At 56.9% G+C, this 19861-nt stretch overlaps 3 protein-coding genes across 3 annotated transcripts in view; all 3 read left to right on the forward strand.

Annotated features, from left to right (window-relative positions):
* ATP6V0A1 (ATPase H+ transporting V0 subunit a1) overlaps window positions 1–12037 on the forward strand; it is a 35314-nt gene extending 23277 nt beyond the window's left edge. The window contains exons 19-21 of the mRNA XM_084275591.1: window positions 1919–2036; window positions 2469–2640; window positions 10532–12037. Coding sequence (XP_084131717.1) covers window positions 1919–2036; window positions 2469–2640; window positions 10532–10625 — 384 coding nt within the window. The 3' untranslated portion in view covers window positions 10626–12037. The remainder of the gene's footprint in view (window positions 1–1918; window positions 2037–2468; window positions 2641–10531) is intronic.
* Window positions 12038–13749: 1712 nt separating this feature from the next.
* Window positions 13750–17679, forward strand: NAGLU (N-acetyl-alpha-glucosaminidase; the record flags this gene model as incomplete). Its single annotated transcript, XM_084275660.1, has 6 exons — window positions 13750–14135; window positions 14324–14471; window positions 14555–14701; window positions 14859–14944; window positions 15180–15436; window positions 15721–17679. The coding sequence occupies 6 exons, from the start codon at window positions 13750–13752 to the stop codon at window positions 16935–16937; spliced, it is 2241 nt and encodes a 746-aa protein (XP_084131786.1). The 3' UTR covers window positions 16938–17679.
* Window positions 17680–18109: 430 nt separating this feature from the next.
* On the forward strand, window positions 18110–19853 carry HSD17B1 (hydroxysteroid 17-beta dehydrogenase 1; the record flags this gene model as incomplete). Its single annotated transcript, XM_084275634.1, has 6 exons — window positions 18110–18206; window positions 18365–18526; window positions 18812–18991; window positions 19088–19181; window positions 19313–19496; window positions 19603–19853. 6 exons carry the CDS (start codon window positions 18110–18112, stop codon window positions 19771–19773), a joined length of 888 nt encoding a protein of 295 aa, XP_084131760.1. The 3' UTR covers window positions 19774–19853.
* Window positions 19854–19861: the final 8 nt, after the last annotated feature.

Genomic DNA, 19861 nt, shown 5'->3' on the forward strand with positions numbered 1-19861 from the left:
GAGGAGCCACAAAGATGATTAGAGGGCTGGAGCAGCTCCCCATGGAGAGAGGCTGAGGGAGCTGGGCTCGTTCAGCTTGGAGGAGAGAAGGTTGTGGGGGGACCTCACTGCAGCCTTCCAGTCCCTGAAGGGAGCAGAGGAACAGGAGGGGAATCAGCTTGTTAAAAGGGTAGATAATGGCAGGACAAGGGGGCTGGAGTGAAGCTGGGGGAGGGAAGGGTGAGATTAGATACTAGGGGGAAGTTATTTACAGAGAGAGTGGTGAGGGGCTGGAACAGGCTGCCCAGAGAGGGGGTGGGTGCCCCATCCCTGCGGGTGTTCAAGGCCAGGTTGGATGGGGCCCTGGGGCAACCTTGTGTAGATCCAGGCCTGGAGGTTGGTGTCCCTGCCTGTGGCAGGGGGTTGGAGCTCTGTGACCCTTGGGGTCCCTCCCAACCCAGACCAGTCTCCTGTGAACTTAGACTAGCTTCACAACAACAATGCTGCTGTATATTGAGCTGCATGTAGCCTTTCTTGGGGATCTGTTCTCCAGAGGCCCATCTAGAACCGAGGGGGGTGGGAGCAGTGTGCTGGGGTACCTGTCACTCCTGTGCATCACTAAACCTGGGAAAAGTGTGTAAATCTACAAATGTGCTGATTTCTCCTGCTCCCTAGCACAGTGGCAGCTCTCTCCAGCAGCTGCCCAGCTGTCAGAAACTTGTGATAGTTTAAATACTTCCCACATTCCTCTGGTTGCAGGGTGGCTTGCCCTGTGTGCTGGGAGGTGCTGCTGGGCACTGGGGCAGGCTTTGCTGTAGAGGTCACGTTCTGTGGAGAAAGAGTTAGGCTTTAGACAGCTAATTTATCTTAATTGTTTGAAATATTTATTGCTCTAGATAGACTAGGAGAGAAATAAGACTATAAATAGCTTTCCCTGCATGCTTAGGGCATTAGTCACTTCATGTATTTAAAACATGGTGTTCCCTTAACTTGAACATGAGCAGTTTCTGTAGCATGGAAGAAATCCAAAATGTAGGGAATGCTTTCCCAAGCTGCAAAACAAGAACCTGTCCTACATGACATACTTCCTTATAAGTTCTTTTACTATGTGAAAAAATTACCAAGACCCAGAGTCTTTGCCAAGGAATGGTGCACAGATGTGACTTTTTCAAGGCTGCTTTATGCATTAGTTTTGCTCTCCCAAAGGGCAGGTTGGTATTTTGCAAAATGTTCTTGTTGATCCCATAACAAAGGTGCATATACAGTGTCAGCTTGGAATACTGTCTCCTTTCTTGTATAGTGGTACATACAAATTGCTGGTGAATTCATGTAAATACCATGTTGTTGCTGAACTGTCTTTTCCTGGCAAAGTCCGTAGCTGAATTGGAAATATCTTACTTTCATCTGCCATAAGGTGAAAACAATAACATCCAACCTGCAGCACTGAACTATCATTCCACAAAACCACCAAGGCATCAAAACTCATTTTTCATTTATAAAGCTCACATGCTTTATGGCTTTATGGGCAGCCCCTTTTCAGTGTCTGTGGGGACAGGACAAGGGGCAATGGCTGCAAGTTGGACCATAGGAAGTTCCTCACCAACATGGGGAAGAACTTTTCCCCAGTAAGGGTGAGGGAGCCCTGGGACAGGCTGCCCAGGGGATGTGGAGTCTCCTTCTCTGGAGATATTCCAGCCCCATCTGGACACCGACCTGTGTGCCCTGTCCTAGGGAGCTGCTTTGGCAGGGGGGTTGGACTCGATCTCTGGAGGTCCCTTCCAACCCCTGTGATTCTGTGATGAGCCAGGAGAAGATGGTGTCAGTGTCTAACCTCAAACACAGTGTCCTCAGTGAGAGCAGCAGGCAGTGTGCTCCTTCTGCCCAGCCCTGGCTGCTGCGGGGCTCGCAGCTCTCTTCATCTCCTGTGTTCTCTTTGCAGTTTGACTTTGGGGATACGGTGGTGTACCAGGCTATCCACACCATCGAGTATTGCCTGGGGTGCATTTCAAACACTGCATCCTACTTGAGGCTCTGGGCTCTCAGCTTGGCCCATGCACGTGAGTATTCCTGATGGGACTGGGATTTGGATCCGTGTGTCCAACCAGGGGTAGGTGAAAGGCAGGAGGGGACGTAGCTGCTTGGAGCTCAGCTCTGTGGGAACAGGCTGGAGCTGCGTGTGCATTAACTGGGGGTAATTAAATCCAAACACCAGTGTGTGCTTGGCTGCTAAAAGGGAGGGGTGGAGTTGAAAGCAGTGAGTAAAGCAAAGAGCTGCTGAGCAAGGGCTCTGCTCACACAGTGTGACATCCTGGAGGTGACATCCTGGCATGCTTGGCTGCAGAAGCTGTTGTCCCTCTCCAACATCCCAGCTTGTTGTTGTCGTGGGGTTTTGCTTGACTTCAGTTTTTGTTTTGTAAGCAAACTGTAACAATGCTCCACTCTTGCTGAATGCTCTGAAATGAGCCATCTTCTCCCCTTTCTCCTGGCAGAGCTGTCGGAGGTGCTCTGGACCATGGTGATCCACATTGGCCTCAGTGTGAGGAGCCTGGGTGGAGGTTTTGTCCTCTTCTTCGTATTTGGTGCTTTTGCCACACTGACAGTAGCCATCCTCCTGGTCATGGAGGGGCTCTCTGCTTTTCTCCACGCTCTCCGCTTGCACTGGTGAGTTACTGGAACACACAGAAACTTCAAAGCTCTTCAGAGCAAGAAAATCAGTGTCACCTGGACAATGCAAAAATGCCATCTTCTAGAAAACTCTGTTGTCCCTTACCTGGGAAAGCTGAGGCTGTGAAATGGGGGCAGTGGGTAATATTTGAGCCAAGATCAACAACGTTCAGAAGTGCTGGAGTAACTGCAAATCTACCTAAACATCTCAAAGTCTTTAAAAGGGCCAGAGATTTTTTTTTTTTTGCCTTGTTTCTAGTGATACACCACTCCTGATTGTACATGTAAGTGTTGCTCAGAAATTGTGGAGAGTGACTGACCTCTGCTTAACAAGCAGAGTTAGACTGAAGCTTTGTGAACAGCGGGATGGGAAGGTTGTGCTGGACAAATGAGCCTGCTTGTGGCTTTCAGTGGGGCTTCCTTGTTCTGCCTTTCAGTCTTTTGCCTGGTTCTGATGCTTGTGTTACTTAGCACATGGTAGCTACAGACTGCCAGTTTCCTTCACGTGGTCTTGCTTCACTGTGTAAGACTGGCCATGGAGCAGAGGCAGCTGTGCCTGTCTACCCTTTGGGGTGCTGTGGAATAGGAGCTGTTTCTTGCTGGTCTTACTTGTTGGTGCATTTGTAGCCCTTCTCCCATCATTATTAAGCTCCCATGTGTGCCACTTGGTAAACAAGAAGGAATTACTCATCCTTTTTGCTGCATCCAAGTATGGGAAGTATTCAACAGCTTTCTCTAATCCCTGTTTAAGAGTGTTCATTGTCCCACTCAGATTCTCTGGTGAGTGCACTGGTGGGATCAAAGGAGCAATGTGGGAGTGGGTTTTGATTGCCTAGGGCTCTCTTCAACCTAAAACATAGGGAAGTACATACTTGTCTGTGTGTAGGGAAGTACATCTGTGTGTAGGGAAGTATGCCTTTATGCATCCATAGAGTTCAGATCTGCCATCTCTTCAGGTAGCTTCTTTCCTGGTAGTTTGAGGGAGCAAAGCAAGGTCCTGTGAAGTTCATAAGGAGTGTTCTGTCTTGCTTAAATGGGAAGAAGAGGTTGTGAGTGCCTTTTAGAAGTAGTTCTGTGAGCCAAAAAGGCAGCCAGTGCCTTCAAAAAAAAAAAAAAAAAAAAAAAGGAAAGAAAAAGCAACTTTTTAAAAGGGTGGACAATGGCAGGACAAGGGGGATGGATTAAAGCTAAAGGAAGGAAGGTTTAGATTAGATATTAGGGGGAAGTTCTTTCCAGAGAGAGTGGTGAGGGGCTGGAACAGGCTGCCCAGAGAGGGGCTGGGTGCCCCATCCCTGGAGTTGTTCAAGGCCAGGTTGGATGGGGCCCTGGGCAACCTTGTGTAGCTCCAGGCTGGAGGTTGGTGTCCCTGCCTGTGGCAGGGGGTTGGAGCTCTGTGACACTTGGGGTCCCTTCCAACCCAGGCCATTCTATGATTCTATGAAAAATAAGGAAAATCAGTATTTTTCACTTTTCCCCTGCTTCTGGGGAAGGAAAGCTCTGTCATTTTGCCCTCTCTGTTGGCAGCCTGTAGGCCACAGGCTGAGGGCCTGGGTCTTCATGGCTCAGGCAGGCCGGGCATCACCCTGAGGTTTGGAGGTGTCACCATTTTGTGTGGAGGAGCCCAGGGAACTGCTGCTGAACATGGCTGTGGGATGGGACTTGTCTTTCCTGGCATGTAGCCTAGAAATCTTCCCTCTGTTCACTTGAGAACTTCTTGCTGACTGGCTGGTGTTGCCTCATCCTGCTGTTACTGTGCTCCTCCATTGCATCAGTGTGACAGAGGGAGCTCTGCGAGCCCTGCCTGGTACTACCACTAGCTGTCCAAGAAGAGCAGAGAGTAAGCAAGCACTCCAGCTCCATCTATGGTGGGTTAGGCTGCAGCTGCTTGGGAATTAGTGGGTTTTCAAAGCCTTGCTCCTCTGGAATGCTGTGCTGGGTGGCAACAGTCCCGAGCAACGGCACATAAGCGGCTCTGAACGGCTTTTCTTCTTGGCAGACTTTGTGTTTCCTTTTCTACCCGAAGGGATAGGCTGAGATGGGTGGTTTTTCTGGAGATCCCTGTCTTGTGTTAATAATCAGAAACTGTGCTCACAGATGGTGCTCTCAGAGCTCCTGCAGCGAGTGGCAGCTGGGGGCTGCGCTTCAGCCGAGTGGCTTTTCGCAGTGCCAGGCCCAGGCTGTCTCTAAAGTGAGATGACAGACTTGTCTGGAAATGTGTCCAGGGAATCATAGAATCATAGACTGGCCTGGGTTGGAAGGGACCCCAAGGGTCACAGAGCTCCAACCCCCCTGCCACAGGCAGGGACACCAACCTCCAGGCCTGGAGCTACACAAGGTTGCCCAGGGCCCCATCTAACCTGGCCTTGAACACCCCCAGGGACGGGGCACCCACCCCCTCTCTGGGCAGCCTGTTCCAGCCCCTCACCACTCTCTCTGCAAAGAACTTCCCCCTAATATCTAATTTAAACCTTCCCTCCTCCAGCTTCACTCCATCTCCCTTGTCCTGTCATTATCTACCCTTTTAACAAGCTGATTCCCCTCCTGTTCCTCTGCTCCCTTCAGGGACTGGAAGGCTGCAGTGAGGTCCCCCCACAGCCTTCTCTTCTCCAGGCTGAACCAGCCCAGCTTCCTCAGCCTGTCTCCATAGGGGAGCTGCTCCAGCCCTCTGATCATCTTTGTGGCTCCTCTGACCCCTCTCCAACAGTCCCACATCTTTCTTGTATTGGGGCCCCAGCTCTGGACACATGACTCCAACTGGTGCCTCAGGAGGGCAGAGTAGAGAGGGACAATCCCCTCCCTGTCCCTGCTGCCACCCCTCTGCTGATGGAGCCCAGGATACCATTGGCCTTCCAAGCTGCAAGAGCCACTGCTGGCTCATGTGAAGTTTCTCATCCACCAGAATCCCCAAGTCCTTCTCAGCAGGGCTGCTCTCCAGGAGCAGGTCACTGAACAGGCAAACAGAGAAACCCAGCTGGGCAGCAGCAGTAGACACTAAGGGAGCTGCTGAACTGAAGCTCTCAATGAAGCCCCATTTTCCCTCAATTTGTAAAACTTTACTGTACATTCCTTAAGAGGAAAACCTGTTCAAGCACAGAGCCTGCAAAGCAAGTGGAAGGCAGTGTTTCAGACTGCAGGTTATCTGCTGAAATGCTTTTGGGGCATGTTGCTTTTTGTTAGTGCTGTGGAGGAGGTGGCACCTGCAGTTGTTCCAGGGAACAGAGTGTTAACATTCCTTTTAGCTTCTGAACCTGTTATCAGGGTATTTCCATTGGTAAGTGTTCCCTCATTAGAAGGAAAGGGGGGTCAGATACAGCTGTCCAGGGAGGAGCAGATCGGATGTTCTGGCTGTGGGAGAAGAGTCACCTCTCAGGAATTCTGAAGGTGTGGGTGGTTCAGCCTTCCTGGAAAGGAGGAGGAATTAGTATGTATCTTACTGGTGGGGGGGGAAAAAAAGCTTAGATTGTTCCATGTCTTCTGCCTATCAGTCCCTGGTGAGGAAGATTTATTTTGTGCTTTTTCAGAAAGCATGAGTTCTTTCAGTGGGCTGGGTCTTTCTGGGCATTCTGGGGTGGAGGAAGCACTCTGAGCACTGCCAAGACAACAGGCATGTGTGTTGGAGGTCAGCTGGAGCCAGCCTGGAACTGCTGGCTGTGCTTTAAGAGCAGTGTGCTCTTAACTCCTGATCTGAAATATTTCACCTTTCTATTTGGTTGTCAGTAATATAGTTTGATGTGAGTGTTTAGATTAATGTAGCTTACCTTTTTTAAAGCTAGTCAGCTCTTCTGATGTGAGCAAATACAGACTTTGCCCAGAAGAAGTTTGTAGCTGGATTCCAAGGAAGGTCACAGCATCGTGGATTGATGCAGGAACATGGTTTTAGTGGAGCTGTTTTCCTGTGTGAAGAGGTATTTTAGTCTCAGTCTTAGGCCTGATTTGGAGCCAGAAGCTAGTCTCCCTGAGTATGTCCCAAAACCAGCCCACAGCTAGAAAGAATGGCTACCAGTAGGCATAATGCAAAGCAAACAAGGTTAATTCAGGGCGCTGAAGAGTGGTGTTTGTGTTGCTCTGCAGGAGAGAGGTTGGTGCTCAGTGAGCGTCGTGATGTACAAGGTTCAGTTCCAGAGGCTGGAGGCTCAGACCGTGCTCATGAGGCTTGCTCTGGTGGCTCAGGCATCTCTCAGCCAGTCCCCCACTCAGCCCATGTCCATCAGTGTAGGTCCTGGCTGTACACAACTACAGCTTGTGCAGACAGGGACAACTCTTGTTTTCTGCTCATGCTAAAGGTTTCAGCCTGTCCTCTCCCTCAGGTGTAGCAGCAGCACCTTCCCAGGATGTGTGTGCACTTCATTGTGGCTGGACTTGACAGAGACATCTACATTATATTCTTTGTTGTGTGTTGCCTGAGCTCTTTGCTGCTGCTCTGTAATCATCCCCAGGACGAGCTGAGCCCCTTGGGTGCAGTGAAATGCACCCAAAGCAGCACTCTCAGCCCTGCAGCCTTAGGGACAGCAAAAGCACAGAGCTCACATTCTGAATGGCAAAGCTGGAGAGTGCTGTGGGCCTGCTTAGGGACTTGGAGAAAGATTTCAAGCCCCAAAAATGTGGCCAACATCAACCAACCTTGTGGAATAAATAAAAATGGCAATTCTGCAGCTCTTCATGGGCGGCTGTTCCCAGCTGGAAGCTGAGGATGGACAGACAGACCTTCCCCTCTGGCCCACTGCCACGGGCAGAGCAGCAACATGGCTTTGAGGCGTGGGTGTGCTGGACTTGCATCCCAGCCCTGGGAGTGGTGGAGCCCAGAATTCCTGCCAGAATTGGTGTTTTTCTTTGTAAAGGTCAGGAGGCAGCGCCTGTTGTTTGTGTGACTGTGAGAGGAGAGCACAGCGCTGCTCTCAGAGGCAGTGTGAAAGGCTCCTGTAAGTGAGAACAGAGTGACCCAGGGTGTGGGGTATGAAACTCCTGGCCTTTTTGGGAGAGAGTAAGTGTGACACACACACTGCACCGACACACACACTGCACCAACACCCCAGTGCACTCTGACTGCAGGCATCTCCCTTCAAGGTGTGCTCTGAACACAGCCACCCCTGGGGCGAGCACACCCCTTGGAGGACACTTGTACCACACAGAGGTTAGTTCTGCTGGTCAACAACTGTGTCTGCAGTGACATCCCATGGGAGTGTGAGTTGCCACCTTTCCCAGTCAGTGTGGGTACTCCATGGCTCTGCTGGGTCTGACAATCTGCATAGCTACACTCCAGCAAAGGCTTAAGCTAATTATTAATGCCAAAAAGCAGAGGGTTTTCTTTAACACTCACTGCCCAAAAGCTTTCCAGGCTGTTTATTTACAGTGTGGTGCTGTCTAGTGAATGCTTCTGCAGAACTTAATTGCTGGTGGGAGACACACAGTGAAAGGTTTAGGAATAAAGTGGGTACATGTGACAGGCAGTGATCCTGGGAGCAGCAGGGTCTCGAGCAGAAGAAGGGCCTTGGCCCCTGGGTGTTCCTCTAGACCTGCAGAAAAACCATACAGAACACTTGAGGTGTGATCCTTGGTTAAAGAGAGCCAGTGGGATCCTGGGGGCATCAGGAGGAGTGTGGGCAGCAGGTCACAGGAGGGGATCCTCCCCCTCTGCTCTGCCCTGGTCAGGCCCCACCTGGAGTGTTGTGTCCAGTTCTGGGCTCCCTGGGATAAAACAGACAGGGATCTCCTGGAGAGAGTCCAGAGGAGGCTACAAAGGTGATGAAGGGCTTGGAGCATCTCCCCTGTGAGGAAAGGCTGAGTGAGTTGGGGCTGTTCAGCCTGGAGAGAAGAAGACTAAGGGGGGTCCTTATGAATGTTTATCAATATCTGAAGGATGGGATGCAGGGGAAATGGGCAGCCCCTTTTCAGTGTCTGTGGAGACAGGACAAGGGGCAATGGCTGCAAGTTGGAGCACAGGGAGTTCCACACCAACATGGGGAAGAACTTTTCCCCAGTGAGGGTGAGGGAGCCCTGGGACAGGCTGCCCAGGGGGTGTGGAGTCTCCTTCTCTGGAGAGATTCCAGCCCCATCTGGACACTGACCTGTGCAATATGAGCTGGGGAGCTGCCTTGGCAGGGGGGTTGGACCTGAGGAGCTCTCAAGGTCCCTTCCAACCCCTGTGATTCTATGATTAAAGAAAGGTTTTCACTGGCTCTCTAACCTTCCCACAGCCTCTCCTCCAGCTTCAGGCATCCAGTTGTGACCAGTTGTCACTGAGTGTGTCCAAGAGCAGCTCTCAGGTGCCAGGGCCAGCTGGAACGGTTCATCATCAGAGTTACCATTTCATTTACAGGGGATTCTGTGTGACTCAGACTCACAGCCTTCTGCCTTTTATTTGGCTTTGCTTACAGAATAGTTACTTAGTCACAGGATACTCATGGAGATTTTCAGGGTTCCTGAAAAACTGGAGCGTGTTGGCAAGGAGCCCGTCCTCCCACACGGAAAATCCTGCCCATCCCAGGGATTCCTCCACAGGGACGCTGCATATCTGCACAAACAGGCAGCAGAAGATAGGAGCAGCAGGCTGTTTTTTCTCATGGTTTCCATCCTGGGCTCTGTTGGGCAATCACTTTCTGCCAGCTGAAATGCCAGCAGCTTTGGAGTTTGCTGTGATTTCCAGTTTGGGAGGGAAAAACGAAGTAAAATTCAAGCCTGCCTTTTTGTACTTCATAAAAATACATGTGAACTGAGTTAAATTTCTCTATGATTTGCTGTCACTTGCTTTCTACAGGGACTTAGGGTTGTTTTTTTTTAGTGGATCACGCAATGGAAAGTTCCTCACAAGGCCACTGAAACACTGTGCTTGTTTGTGCTCAGAATCATGGGATTATTTTTTTCTTTCTTTCCCTATTTGGCTGCTGCTGACCACTGGCCAGTTCTCTAGAACAACCCTTTTTTTTTTTATTATTATTAGCTGAGTTTATTTGGGGAAGCAGGCAAACAAGGCTCCATCAGTGTTCTGCTGGAGCCAACAGGCACAGCTCTTAGCTCAGCAGTTGTTGTGTGGGGATAAACCCAGTGTGCTCCAGTAAATAAACGGAAGTGGCTGCTGGAGGAAGTCTGAGCACAGCAGCCTGTGACTGAGGTTTGTGCTAACTAAGATGGGAGCTTGAGGAATGAGATTACTAGTTATGAAGATGATGAAGGGCCTGGAGCATCTCCCCTATGAGGAAAGGCTGAGTGAGCTGGGGCTGTTCAGCCTGGAGAAAAGAAGACTAAGGGGGGACCTTATGAATGTTTATAAATATCTAAAGGATGGGATGCAGGGGGAAATGGGCAGCCCCTTTTCAGTGTCTGTGGGGACAGGACAAGGGGCAATGGCTGCAAGTTGGAGCACAGGAAGTTCCACACCAACATGGGGAAGAACTTTTCCCCAGTGAGGGTGAGGGAGCCCTGGGACAGGCTGCCCAGGGGGTGTGGAGTCTCCATCTGTGGAGAGATTCCAGCCCCATCTGGACACTGACCTGTGCAATATGAGCTGGGGAGGTGCTTTGGCAGGGGGGGTTGGACCTGATGATCTCTCGAGGTCCCTTCCAACTCCTGTGACTCTGGTCTAACAGGAAACACCATGCGCTCCCAGGTGCTTCAAATGATAGGCACTTTGGGAATTCATCCTGGTTTTGTTGCCCTCTTGCTGCCTGTGGGGTGGGATTGAAGTACCCTGACAGTTACACTCCACTCCAGAAACTGATACCAAACACAAGTGTGGGTCTTGTGCTGTTAGAGACGTGTTCTAATTCCACTTTCTCTCTTTAAAGCTCCGTTTATAGGTAACAATCACACTTCTAATGGCACTCCTGCTAGTCACTAGCTCGTATCTGAGAGCCACTGAGTTAATGACCACACACTCTTCCCTCTCTTGCAGGATTGAGTTCCAGAACAAGTTCTACACTGGCACAGGATTCAAGTTCCTCCCGTTCTCCTTCGACACCATCCGTGAGGGCAGGTTTGATGATTAACGATCCCTCTGCTCCAGCGGTGTCAGGCATCATGCATTTATGGCTAGCCCCCTCCCCTGTGTCTGAGTTGCATGTAAATCCTCCCTTAGTGCCAGTAACTTATTGCAGCACTCGAGTGTTCCCCTGGTGTTTCAGAGCTTTGACATTCTCTGGTAGTGAGTGACACTGGATCAAAGAAACTTTTTCTGCTCCTTCCGTTTACCACTGAAGATACTTAAGTGCATGAAGTGTCTGGGTTTGGTGTGTAATAGTGTACTCCTTGTGTTGTGAATTCCCTGGCAGGCTTATCAGGGCAGTGTGAGAGAGCTGCAGCTCTGGCTGAGCGGGTGTAGGAGCACAAGGAGAGGAGCTCTCACAGCTTCAGCGTGCACACAGCGTGCTGCTCAGGAAGAGGTGCTCTGGTTTGAACGCATGGATCTTAACGTGTGGCTACCTCTGGTTAAACAAACTGAGCAGCAGGGACTTGACAATCCAGGGTGTGCGTCTGCCTCCAGGGCTGCCATGTGTGCTGTGTTTTAATCTGACAAAGCCAAGGATTCAGCTCTCTGAACTCTGGCTGGGGCTTGAAGAGCTACGTGAAGGGGCAGGACTCAGCTGTGGCTGAGTGTGTGGTGGCTCTGGTTGCTCTAGTGCTGGGGAAGCACCCTCTCCTTGCAGGAAAGGCTGTTCCCATCCTCCCCAAGAGCTGCTCCTCTGACTGTGCACGTATCCCAGGCAGAACCTCCATTTACCTCCTGTTGCTGGAGGCTGTGAGCCTGCAGCATCCTGGGCCCACATCCAGGTTCTGCCTGTGCAGGCTTGGTAGCAGGGGGAAGCTTGTGCAAAGGCAGAGAGGTACATGTGCCACATGGTGTCATGTCTGCTCAGAGTCTAAGGAGCCCCTGAAGGGAGAACAGAGGCTGAGTCTTGCCCAAGCAGCCCCATGGCAGTGGAGTCACCCTGGTGTTTCCCATAGTAGCTGTTGCTTTCTCTCCTGTGCAAGATGTGAATTAATTTCTTACCCTCCTCGACTCGATGTAGCTGTAGGAGCAGTGGGGGGTTGTTAGTGTTGTGTGTAATTTTTGTGTTTTAATTGTCACAGTGGGTCTGAAGTATTTGTGTGTGGACAGATTAGAACAATAATGAGAATCACTGTAACCTGGAATTAAGAGGAAAGGTGGTGTAGTGCAGGGCTGTTTAAAATTATGTGAGGGGTGTGTGCCAGTGCTGCAGGGAACACAGGGATCCTTGTCCTGTGCCTGGGCAGCTTGTGGGTAAGCACTGTGTTTACAGGTAGCTGTGGCTGTATGTTTACAATGGTGTCTACAGAAGGAAAGATGAAGTCAAAATGTGTCTGTGGGCAGAGCAGTGATGCCAGCCCTGCTGTCCCTGGGAAATGTGTTGCTGGCAGTCACTGTATAAATTAAACTAACTGCACAACAAGCACTGTGGCCTCTTTTCTGCTTCCCTGCAGCGCCTCTTCGCTGTCCTGGGCTGGGCAGAGCCCAAAAAGCTGCCCAGGGGGAGGTAGGACCTTTGGCTTTCCTGCCCTGGGATCCTGTCACGGCGATGGCAGAGCTGGGGGGAATGGAGCTGGCTTGTGAAATGAGATTGGTGTGACCATGTCTTGGCTGAAACTTCCCTGTGCTTATCAAGCCCTGGCTGACATCCTGAGCTGGGGCCGGTCAGGGGCTGCTTTGTCCTGATGCCTCCAGATAAACCTGGTAACTCAGTGAAACGAGTGGTTGTGCTGGAGGGAAAACTAAGGCTTTACCAAACCTGGGTGTTGTGGACGGCCTTTCACAGGGACTGGGGCAAATGCTCTGCCTGCTTGGGGGTGTAGCCCTGCTCCCAGCCTCCCAGGGCCTCCCCCTCCATGGGGACCCCACTGGGCAAGATGTGTTTTCGGGCTGCCCAAGAGGGTTTTCCACATGTGCTGGAGGAACAGAAGGGAGGTTGCTGCAGGGGCTTGGCCATGGTGGGTTTGAAGCCATGTGTGTTTCCTGCCTCCCGCTGTCTCTGGGAGGACAGGAGCTGCTCTGTGGTGCCCCTACAGCTCTCCTACAGCAGAGACACGGGTGCCCTGCTGCTGCCGTGCCAGCTGTGTCCAGGGGCTGCTCTCCCCTTTCACCCCCTCCCCTGCTCTCTTGCACCACTTGTGTTTGCAATCATATTAGGCTATTAGGAAAAAAATTCTTCATTAAGAGAGTGGTAGATCCCTGGCACGGGCTGCCCAGAGAGCTGGTGGAGGCTCCATCCCTGGAGACACTCCAGCTCGGGCTTGATGGGCATTCTATGAGCAGGGGGCTGCGGCTCCCCCCCCACCAGCCCGCTGCAGGGCCTGGGGCTCCTGCCCTGCCCTACCAGCAGCACGGGCTGTCCCGGAGCGGTAGCAGCAGCCGAGCAGGGCCACGAACCCAGCTTGCCCAACTCTCTCAGCCCGTCTTCATCCCCCCCTCCAGCACAGGAGCCGGCGGCAGGGCTGACCCCCGCCCCAAGGCCCCGGCGAAACCCCAGGGACCCTGCGCAACCCCGGCAGCGAGGGCGGGAGGGAGAGGGGGCGGCCGGAGCGGGGACTTGCCGGGTCCCGGTCTGTCCGGACGCTGCCGGGTCTCTCCCCGGGCCCGGGACCCGCCGCCGCCCGGTGCCGCAGCGCCCCCTTCGGGGCGGACCGGTCGCAGCCCGGGCGTGCGGGGGAACTGGCGGGGCAGAGCCGGGCGCGGCCCGGCGGCCGGTCCCGCTCCATCCCGGGATGTCTGAGCCGGGCAGCGCCGCTCCCCCGGGCTGGCGGGCGCTCCGGGACCGCCACGACCCTGTTCGCCCCGCGGGTTGCGGAGCCGTGGCGGGGGGGAAAAGGCCGGGAGCCGCCGGTACCTGCCCTGTGGGCACCGCGGGCGGGGAAGGGACCGCGGTGTCCCGGCGCACGGGCAGCCTCCGGAACCGCCTGTTGCTGCCCTGCCCCACAGAGCAGGGGGGGGGGGACTCTGGGCGTGAAGTCAGCCGACACCCAGCCGCGGAACCGGAACCGACGCCGCTTCTCCCGGTACCGTCTCGGTCCCACCCACCGCCGGTTCCGCCCCGGCCGGCACCGCCTCCTGTGGGTCCCGATTGGCGGAGCCCGGCGGCGCTGGGGCAGGGAGCGGTGATGGCGGCGCGGCTGGTGCCGGTCCTGGCGCTGCTGCTGCTGCTGCTGCCGCTGCCGGCGCGGGCGGGCGCAGGGGACGCGCGGCAGGAGGCGGCGGTGCGGGCGCTGGCGCGGCGCCTGCTGGGCCCGGCCGCCTCCGCCGTGTCGCTGTCGGTAGAGGCGGCGCTGGCGGCGGGCGGGCCCGACACGTACCGGCTGCGTTCGCCGCCCGGAGCCGCCGTGGCTGTGGCCGTGACCGGTTCCAGCGGCGTGGCGGCGGCCGCCGGTCTGTACCGCTACCTGCGCGACTTCTGCGGCTGCCACCTGTCCTGGTCCGGGGCGCAGCTGCGCCTGCCCGACCCGCTGCCCCGGCTGCGCGCAGAGATCCGCGCCTCCGCCCCGGGCAGGTAAGGAGGCCGCGGGGGTCCCGCCGGGGCGGGCTGGGCTCCGGGCGCGGGGCCGGGGCTGCTCATGCCTCGTTAGCACAGGACAAGGCACCTTTATGCTACAGGAATGGGGCCGGGATTGGGATGGGGGGGGGCTGGGGGGGGCCTGGGGGTAACCCAGCCTGCAGCCTCCTGCCCGCTCCCCCCAGGTACCGCTACTACCAGAACGTCTGCACCCAGAGCTACTCCTACGCCTGGTGGGACTGGGCGCGCTGGGAGCGGGAGATCGACTGGATGGCGCTCAGCGGCATCAATCTGGCGCTGGCCTTCGTGGGGCAGGAGGCGGCCTGGCAGCGGGTTGAGTATTGGGGGCTGTGGGACCAGGCAGGGCGGCAGTGGGGCAGCCACTGGGCCGGCTGAGCATCCACCACCGTGCGCAGGTGTACCGGTCCCTGGGGCTGAACCAGTCGGAGATCGATGAGTACTTCACGGGGCCGGCGTTCCTGGCCTGGAACCGCATGGGGAACCTCCACGGCTGGGCAGGGCCGTTGCCACCTGCCTGGCACCTCAAGCAGCTTTACCTGCAGGTACTGGGGACACTGGGGGCTGCCTGCCTGCCTTGAGCAGACCCACACAACCCCCTCACTTTGCTTCTTGGGGCCAAGATGGGGCTCACGGAGTCGTGGGGGGACTGCCACTCTCCTTCCCAGGGTCCCCCACCCACTCCCTCCTTCTCTCTCCCAGTACCGGATCGTGGAGAGGATGCGCTCGCTGGGGATGATCACGGTGCTGCCAGCCTTCGCAGGCCATGTGCCCCAGGGGGTTCTTCGGTAGGTGCAGCCTTGTGTGCTCCTGGACCACATGGGGTGAACCAGGCCTGGCTCCATCCCCCTTCCCAGTGTCTCAGCCCCGTGCCCTTCCCGGGATCCCACCTCTGGCCAGCACCTGCTGGGAGCAACATGGCTCGTAGCCCTCCTGTGCCCACACCAGCTTCCCAAAGGTTGTTCTGCCACCCTGGGGGTGTGGTGGTCCTGTCCTGATGCCTGTGTCTGCCTTCCGGTGCAGGGTCTTCCCACGAGTGAATGCCACTCGCCTGGGGGGCTGGAGCCACTTTGACTGCACGTACTCATGTACCTACCTGCTGGACCCGGAGGACCCCATGTTCCAGGTGATTGGGACCCTCTTCCTGAAGGAGCTGATCAAGGAATTTGGCACAGACCACATCTATAGTGCTGACACCTTCAACGAGATGACCCCTGTCTCCTCTGACCCTGCCTACCTCTCGAGGGTCAGCAATGCTGTCTTCACATCGATGACAGGAGGTGAGTCCGTGTGCGGTGCCCGCCTGGCTACAGGACTCTGGGCAGGAAGAGCCGGGGACCAGAATGGGAGGTGGCTGTGGGCACCATGTGTGTGCTGAGCTGCCCGTGCTCAGCAGACCCCCTTGGTGCCAAACATTCAAACTCCCCTCTAAGAGGGGCAGTTGGTGGCCTTGGGGACAGAGCTCTGGCTGCACCAGGAGCGTGGCAGCTGCACTGGGAATAGGGCTGCTGTGCCAGTAGGGTTGACCTGGAAGGGAGCCTCACCCCGTGACCTCTGTCCCCAGCTGACCCCGAGGCGCTGTGGCTGATGCAGGGCTGGCTCTTCCAGCACCAGCCGGACTTCTGGCAGCCGGCGCAGGTGCGGGCCCTGCTGCGTGGCGTGCCCCTTGGCAGGATGATCGTTCTTGACCTCTTCGCCGAGTCCAAGCCCGTCTACCAGTGGACAGAGTCTTTCTATGGGCAGCCCTTCATCTGGTGCATGCTGCACAACTTTGGGGGCAACCATGGCCTCTTTGGCACCGTGGAGGCCATCAACCACGGCCCCTTTGCGGCTCGCCGCTTCCCCAACTCCACGATGGTGGGCACTGGGCTGGTGCCTGAGGGTATCGAACAGAACGACGTGGTGTACGAGCTGATGAACGAGCTGGGTTGGCGCCAAGAGCCCCTTGACCTCCCCAGCTGGGTGACCCGCTACGCCGAGCGCCGCTACGGTGCCCCAAACGCCGCCGCAGCCGGTGCCTGGCGACTGCTCCTCCGCAGCGTGTACAACTGCACGGGGGTCTGCGTCAACCACAACCGCAGCCCGCTGGTGCGCCGGCCCTCCCTGCGCATGGACACCGAGCTGTGGTACAACGCCAGCGACGTCTACGAGGCCTGGCGCTTGCTGCTGAGCGCCGCCACGCAGCTGGGCTCCAGCCCCACCTTCCGCTACGACCTGGTGGACGTCACGCGACAGGCGGCGCAGCAGCTGGTGAGCGACTACTACCTGAGCATCCGCCAGGCCTTCCAGAGCCACGCGCTGCCGGAGCTGCTGACGGCCGGCGGTGTGCTTGTCTACGACCTGCTGCCGGAGCTCGACAGCCTCCTCTCCAGCCACAGCCTCTTCCTGCTGGGCCGCTGGCTGGAGAGTGCCCGTGCCATGGCTACCAGCGACCGGGAGGCTGAGCAGTATGAGCTGAACGCCCGCAATCAGGTGACGCTCTGGGGACCCAGCGGGAACATCCTGGACTATGCCAACAAGCAGCTGGGAGGGCTGGTGCTGGACTACTGTGGGGTGCGCTGGAGCCTCTTTGTCTCTGCACTGGTGGAGAGCCTCAACTCAGGCAGCCCCTTCCACCAGGACCAGTTCAACCAGGCTGTCTTCCAGGTGGAGAGAGGCTTTGTTTACAACAAGAAGCGCTACCCAGCCGTGCCGGCTGGGGACACACTGGAGATCTCTAGGAAGCTGTTCCTCAAGTACTACCCCAGTGCCCTGCGACGCAGACGGGCTGGGTCAGTGTGACTTTGGGCCGTGCCTCTGGAGGGAAGGAGGTCAGAGACCCCGAGCCCTCCCGCCTCCAGGCAGCTCCTGGCCTGTCAGCTTTGTCCTGGCGATGCTGGAGTGCAGGTGCAGATCCCCAGTGGCCCACAGCCAGCCCATAGCAGCAGGATGCACTCTTAGGGGGATGACGCCCAGACACAGGACAGACTCTGCTCCAGGGACTCATCCTGTGCCATGCTCCCTGCTCAGCCTTTGCCCTGAGCCTGTCCCTGGGAAAGCTGGGCTTGGCACAGGGGAAGGGCTCTGCATCCTCCACACCGCCTGTGGGACACTTAGGAGGAGCTGGAACTGTGCAGGGGGACAGTGCACACGCATTCCTGCTGCAGGGCCCATGCTGGCTGGTGGGAGTGGTGATGGTGTAGGAGAAGCTCGGGGTGGCAACAGTGGAGGGGGGGAAGGCAGGTCCTGCCCAGGGGGAGTGGGGCACTGCCCTTGCCCCTGGTGTGGTCCTGGGTCCCCCTGGGATGGCGGGGGGCTGCCTGCCCCATGGATCCCCGTGTCCATGGGTCCCCGCTGCTGCCTGGTCCCAGCCATGTTTGGTGCCTGTTGTACTGAAAGAGGCTTTGCACAGTTTTCTACAGTGACACTGGGGCCATGCTCCTTGGGATGGGGGTTTCTGGGCCTTTCCATCCCCCCAGCTGGGGCTCCAGCAGAGCCACCGTGGTACTGCCAGCCCGCAGAGCAATTAAAGGCCTGAACGCTGTGTGCTCTCTCCTGTGTCCATCTCCTCTTCCCAGCACAGGACTTGTGTGAAACAGGGTGCAGGGGAGTAGTGCTCAGCCCCTGGGCCTGCATAGCAGGAGAAACACGCTGCCAGATGCGTGCCAGCAGCCTGGGTGCCTGGCACGGCACGGTGCAGCGGGGGCTGGTCCCAGCTGGTGCCAATCCTCAGGCCTGTGGCTCCCCTGGTGCCCCAGAGCCTCATCCCACCGGGGGGTCTCAGCTCCACGGGGTCTTTATCGCAGCAGCTGCGTAAGCATCAAGGCATGGAATGCCCCAGGCGTAGGCAGGGAGGTTTGTGGAGAGGCCTTGAGATAAGGCAGCAGACACAACATCCATGGTGGGGGGTAGGGGGGTAGCCCCCTCCCAGCCCTTTTAAACGGCACAGCCCCCTCGGTCGGCACTGCCTGTCCATGGAGAGAACCAGGGTGCTGATCACGGGCTGCTCCTCGGGCATCGGCCTGGGGCTGGCTGCACGACTGGCGGACGATGCTGCTCACAGGTTTCAAGGTAAAGGGGTGATGCTGCAACAGGGGATCCAGCACTGCTGGGGTCTCCCAGGCTGGGCCAGGCAGCGCCTTGCCAGGGACAGCTGGTGCTGGGGGCTGGACTGTGCCCTGTGCCAGCCAAGCAGCTGGGGAGCACCGTGGCCACGCTCTCTCCCCCAGTGTATGCCACCATGCGTGACCTGGCCAAGGGCGATCGGCTGTTGGAGCGCCTTGGGGGCTGCTGCCCCGACACGCTGGAGGTGCTGCAGCTCGATGTCACTGACCCGTGCTCACTGGCAGCTGCTGCGCAGCGGGTGCAGGAGCAGCAGCTGGATGTGCTAGGTACGGCTCTTCCCAGTGCCCCCCACCATCCCCCCGGGGTGGCTGGAGGGATCTCTGGGTTTGCCAACACTCCCCATGGCACTGGGAGCAGATACCAGCAGTGCTGGGGCAGGGATGGGGTGTGTTCAGTGGGTCAGGGGTACGGGAGCAGGGTTTGGGGGTGCTGAGGGTTACTGGCTCATCCACGGGGAAGAGGTACCGTGATCCTGTTTTCTGGCACCTCCATGGTGCCAGGGAGTGTGAGGGGGACTGTGGTGCTTGGCTCACTGGTGCTGTGCCCGGCAGTGTGCAATGCAGGGGTGGGGCTGATGGGCCCCCTGGAAACCTGCTCCGACCAAGCCATGAAGACGGTCTTCGATGTGAATCTCTTCGGGGCCATCCGCACCATCCAGGCGTTCCTGCCTGCCATGAAGCGCCGCAGGGCCGGGCGGATCATCATCTCCAGCAGCATCGGGGGGCTGCAAGGTGGGACCTGGCCCTGCATCCCCCCCCCCCCAGCACCCTGCAGCACAGGGAGCCATGGGGAAGGGACCTGGTGCTCAGTGTGCCGCTCTGCTCCAGGGCTGCCCTTCAACTCCGTGTACTGTGCCAGCAAGTTTGCAGTGGAGGGGCTGTGTGAGAGCCTGGCCATTGTCCTGCAGCCCTTCAACATCCAGTGAGTACTAGCGATGCTGGGAGAGGGGCAGGGGGCTGCTTTCTTGCCCACCAGGGTGGAGGGACGCTGGGACAGGGACCCACGGCAGCTCAGGCTCTTGGCTCAGAGCTGCCGCCCCACTTCCCCTGCAGCCTGACGCTGGTAGAGTGCGGACCCGTCAACACCAGCTTCCTGGACAACCTGCAGCGCCCGGATCCCGAGGGCAGCGAGCTGCAGGGGCTGGATGCCGAGACACGGGGCCTCTACCGCCGGTACTTGCAGCACAGCCAGAGCCTCTTCCGTGACACAGCCCAGGAGGTGGAGGATGTCCTGCAGGTCAGGCTGTGGGGACAGGGCGCGGGGGTCGGTGGGATGCGAATATACCCCGGGGGTGGCTGTAGGAGCCACGCCAGGGACGGGTCTGACCTCTCTGCGGTGTCAGGTGTTCCTGGAGGCCATCGGCACCCCCTGCCCCCCGCTGCGCCGTGTCACCACCCAGCGCTTCGCCCAGCTCTCGCGTCTGAGGCTGACCAGCCCCGACGGCACCGGCTACGTCCGGGCCATGCACGACTTCGTGTTCGGCCACGGTGAGGCCGGAGGGGACCAGCCCTGAGCAGAGCCGCCGTGACTCCCGCCACCCCCAGGCTGCGGGTACCGTCCCGGCCGCGGGGCTCGGTCCCTCCGTGTCGCAAATAAAGCCC

The sequence above is a fragment of the Gallinula chloropus genome (assembly GCF_964237585.1).
Source record: "Gallinula chloropus genome assembly, chromosome: 26".
Classification (NCBI taxonomy): domain Eukaryota; kingdom Metazoa; phylum Chordata; class Aves; order Gruiformes; family Rallidae; genus Gallinula; species Gallinula chloropus.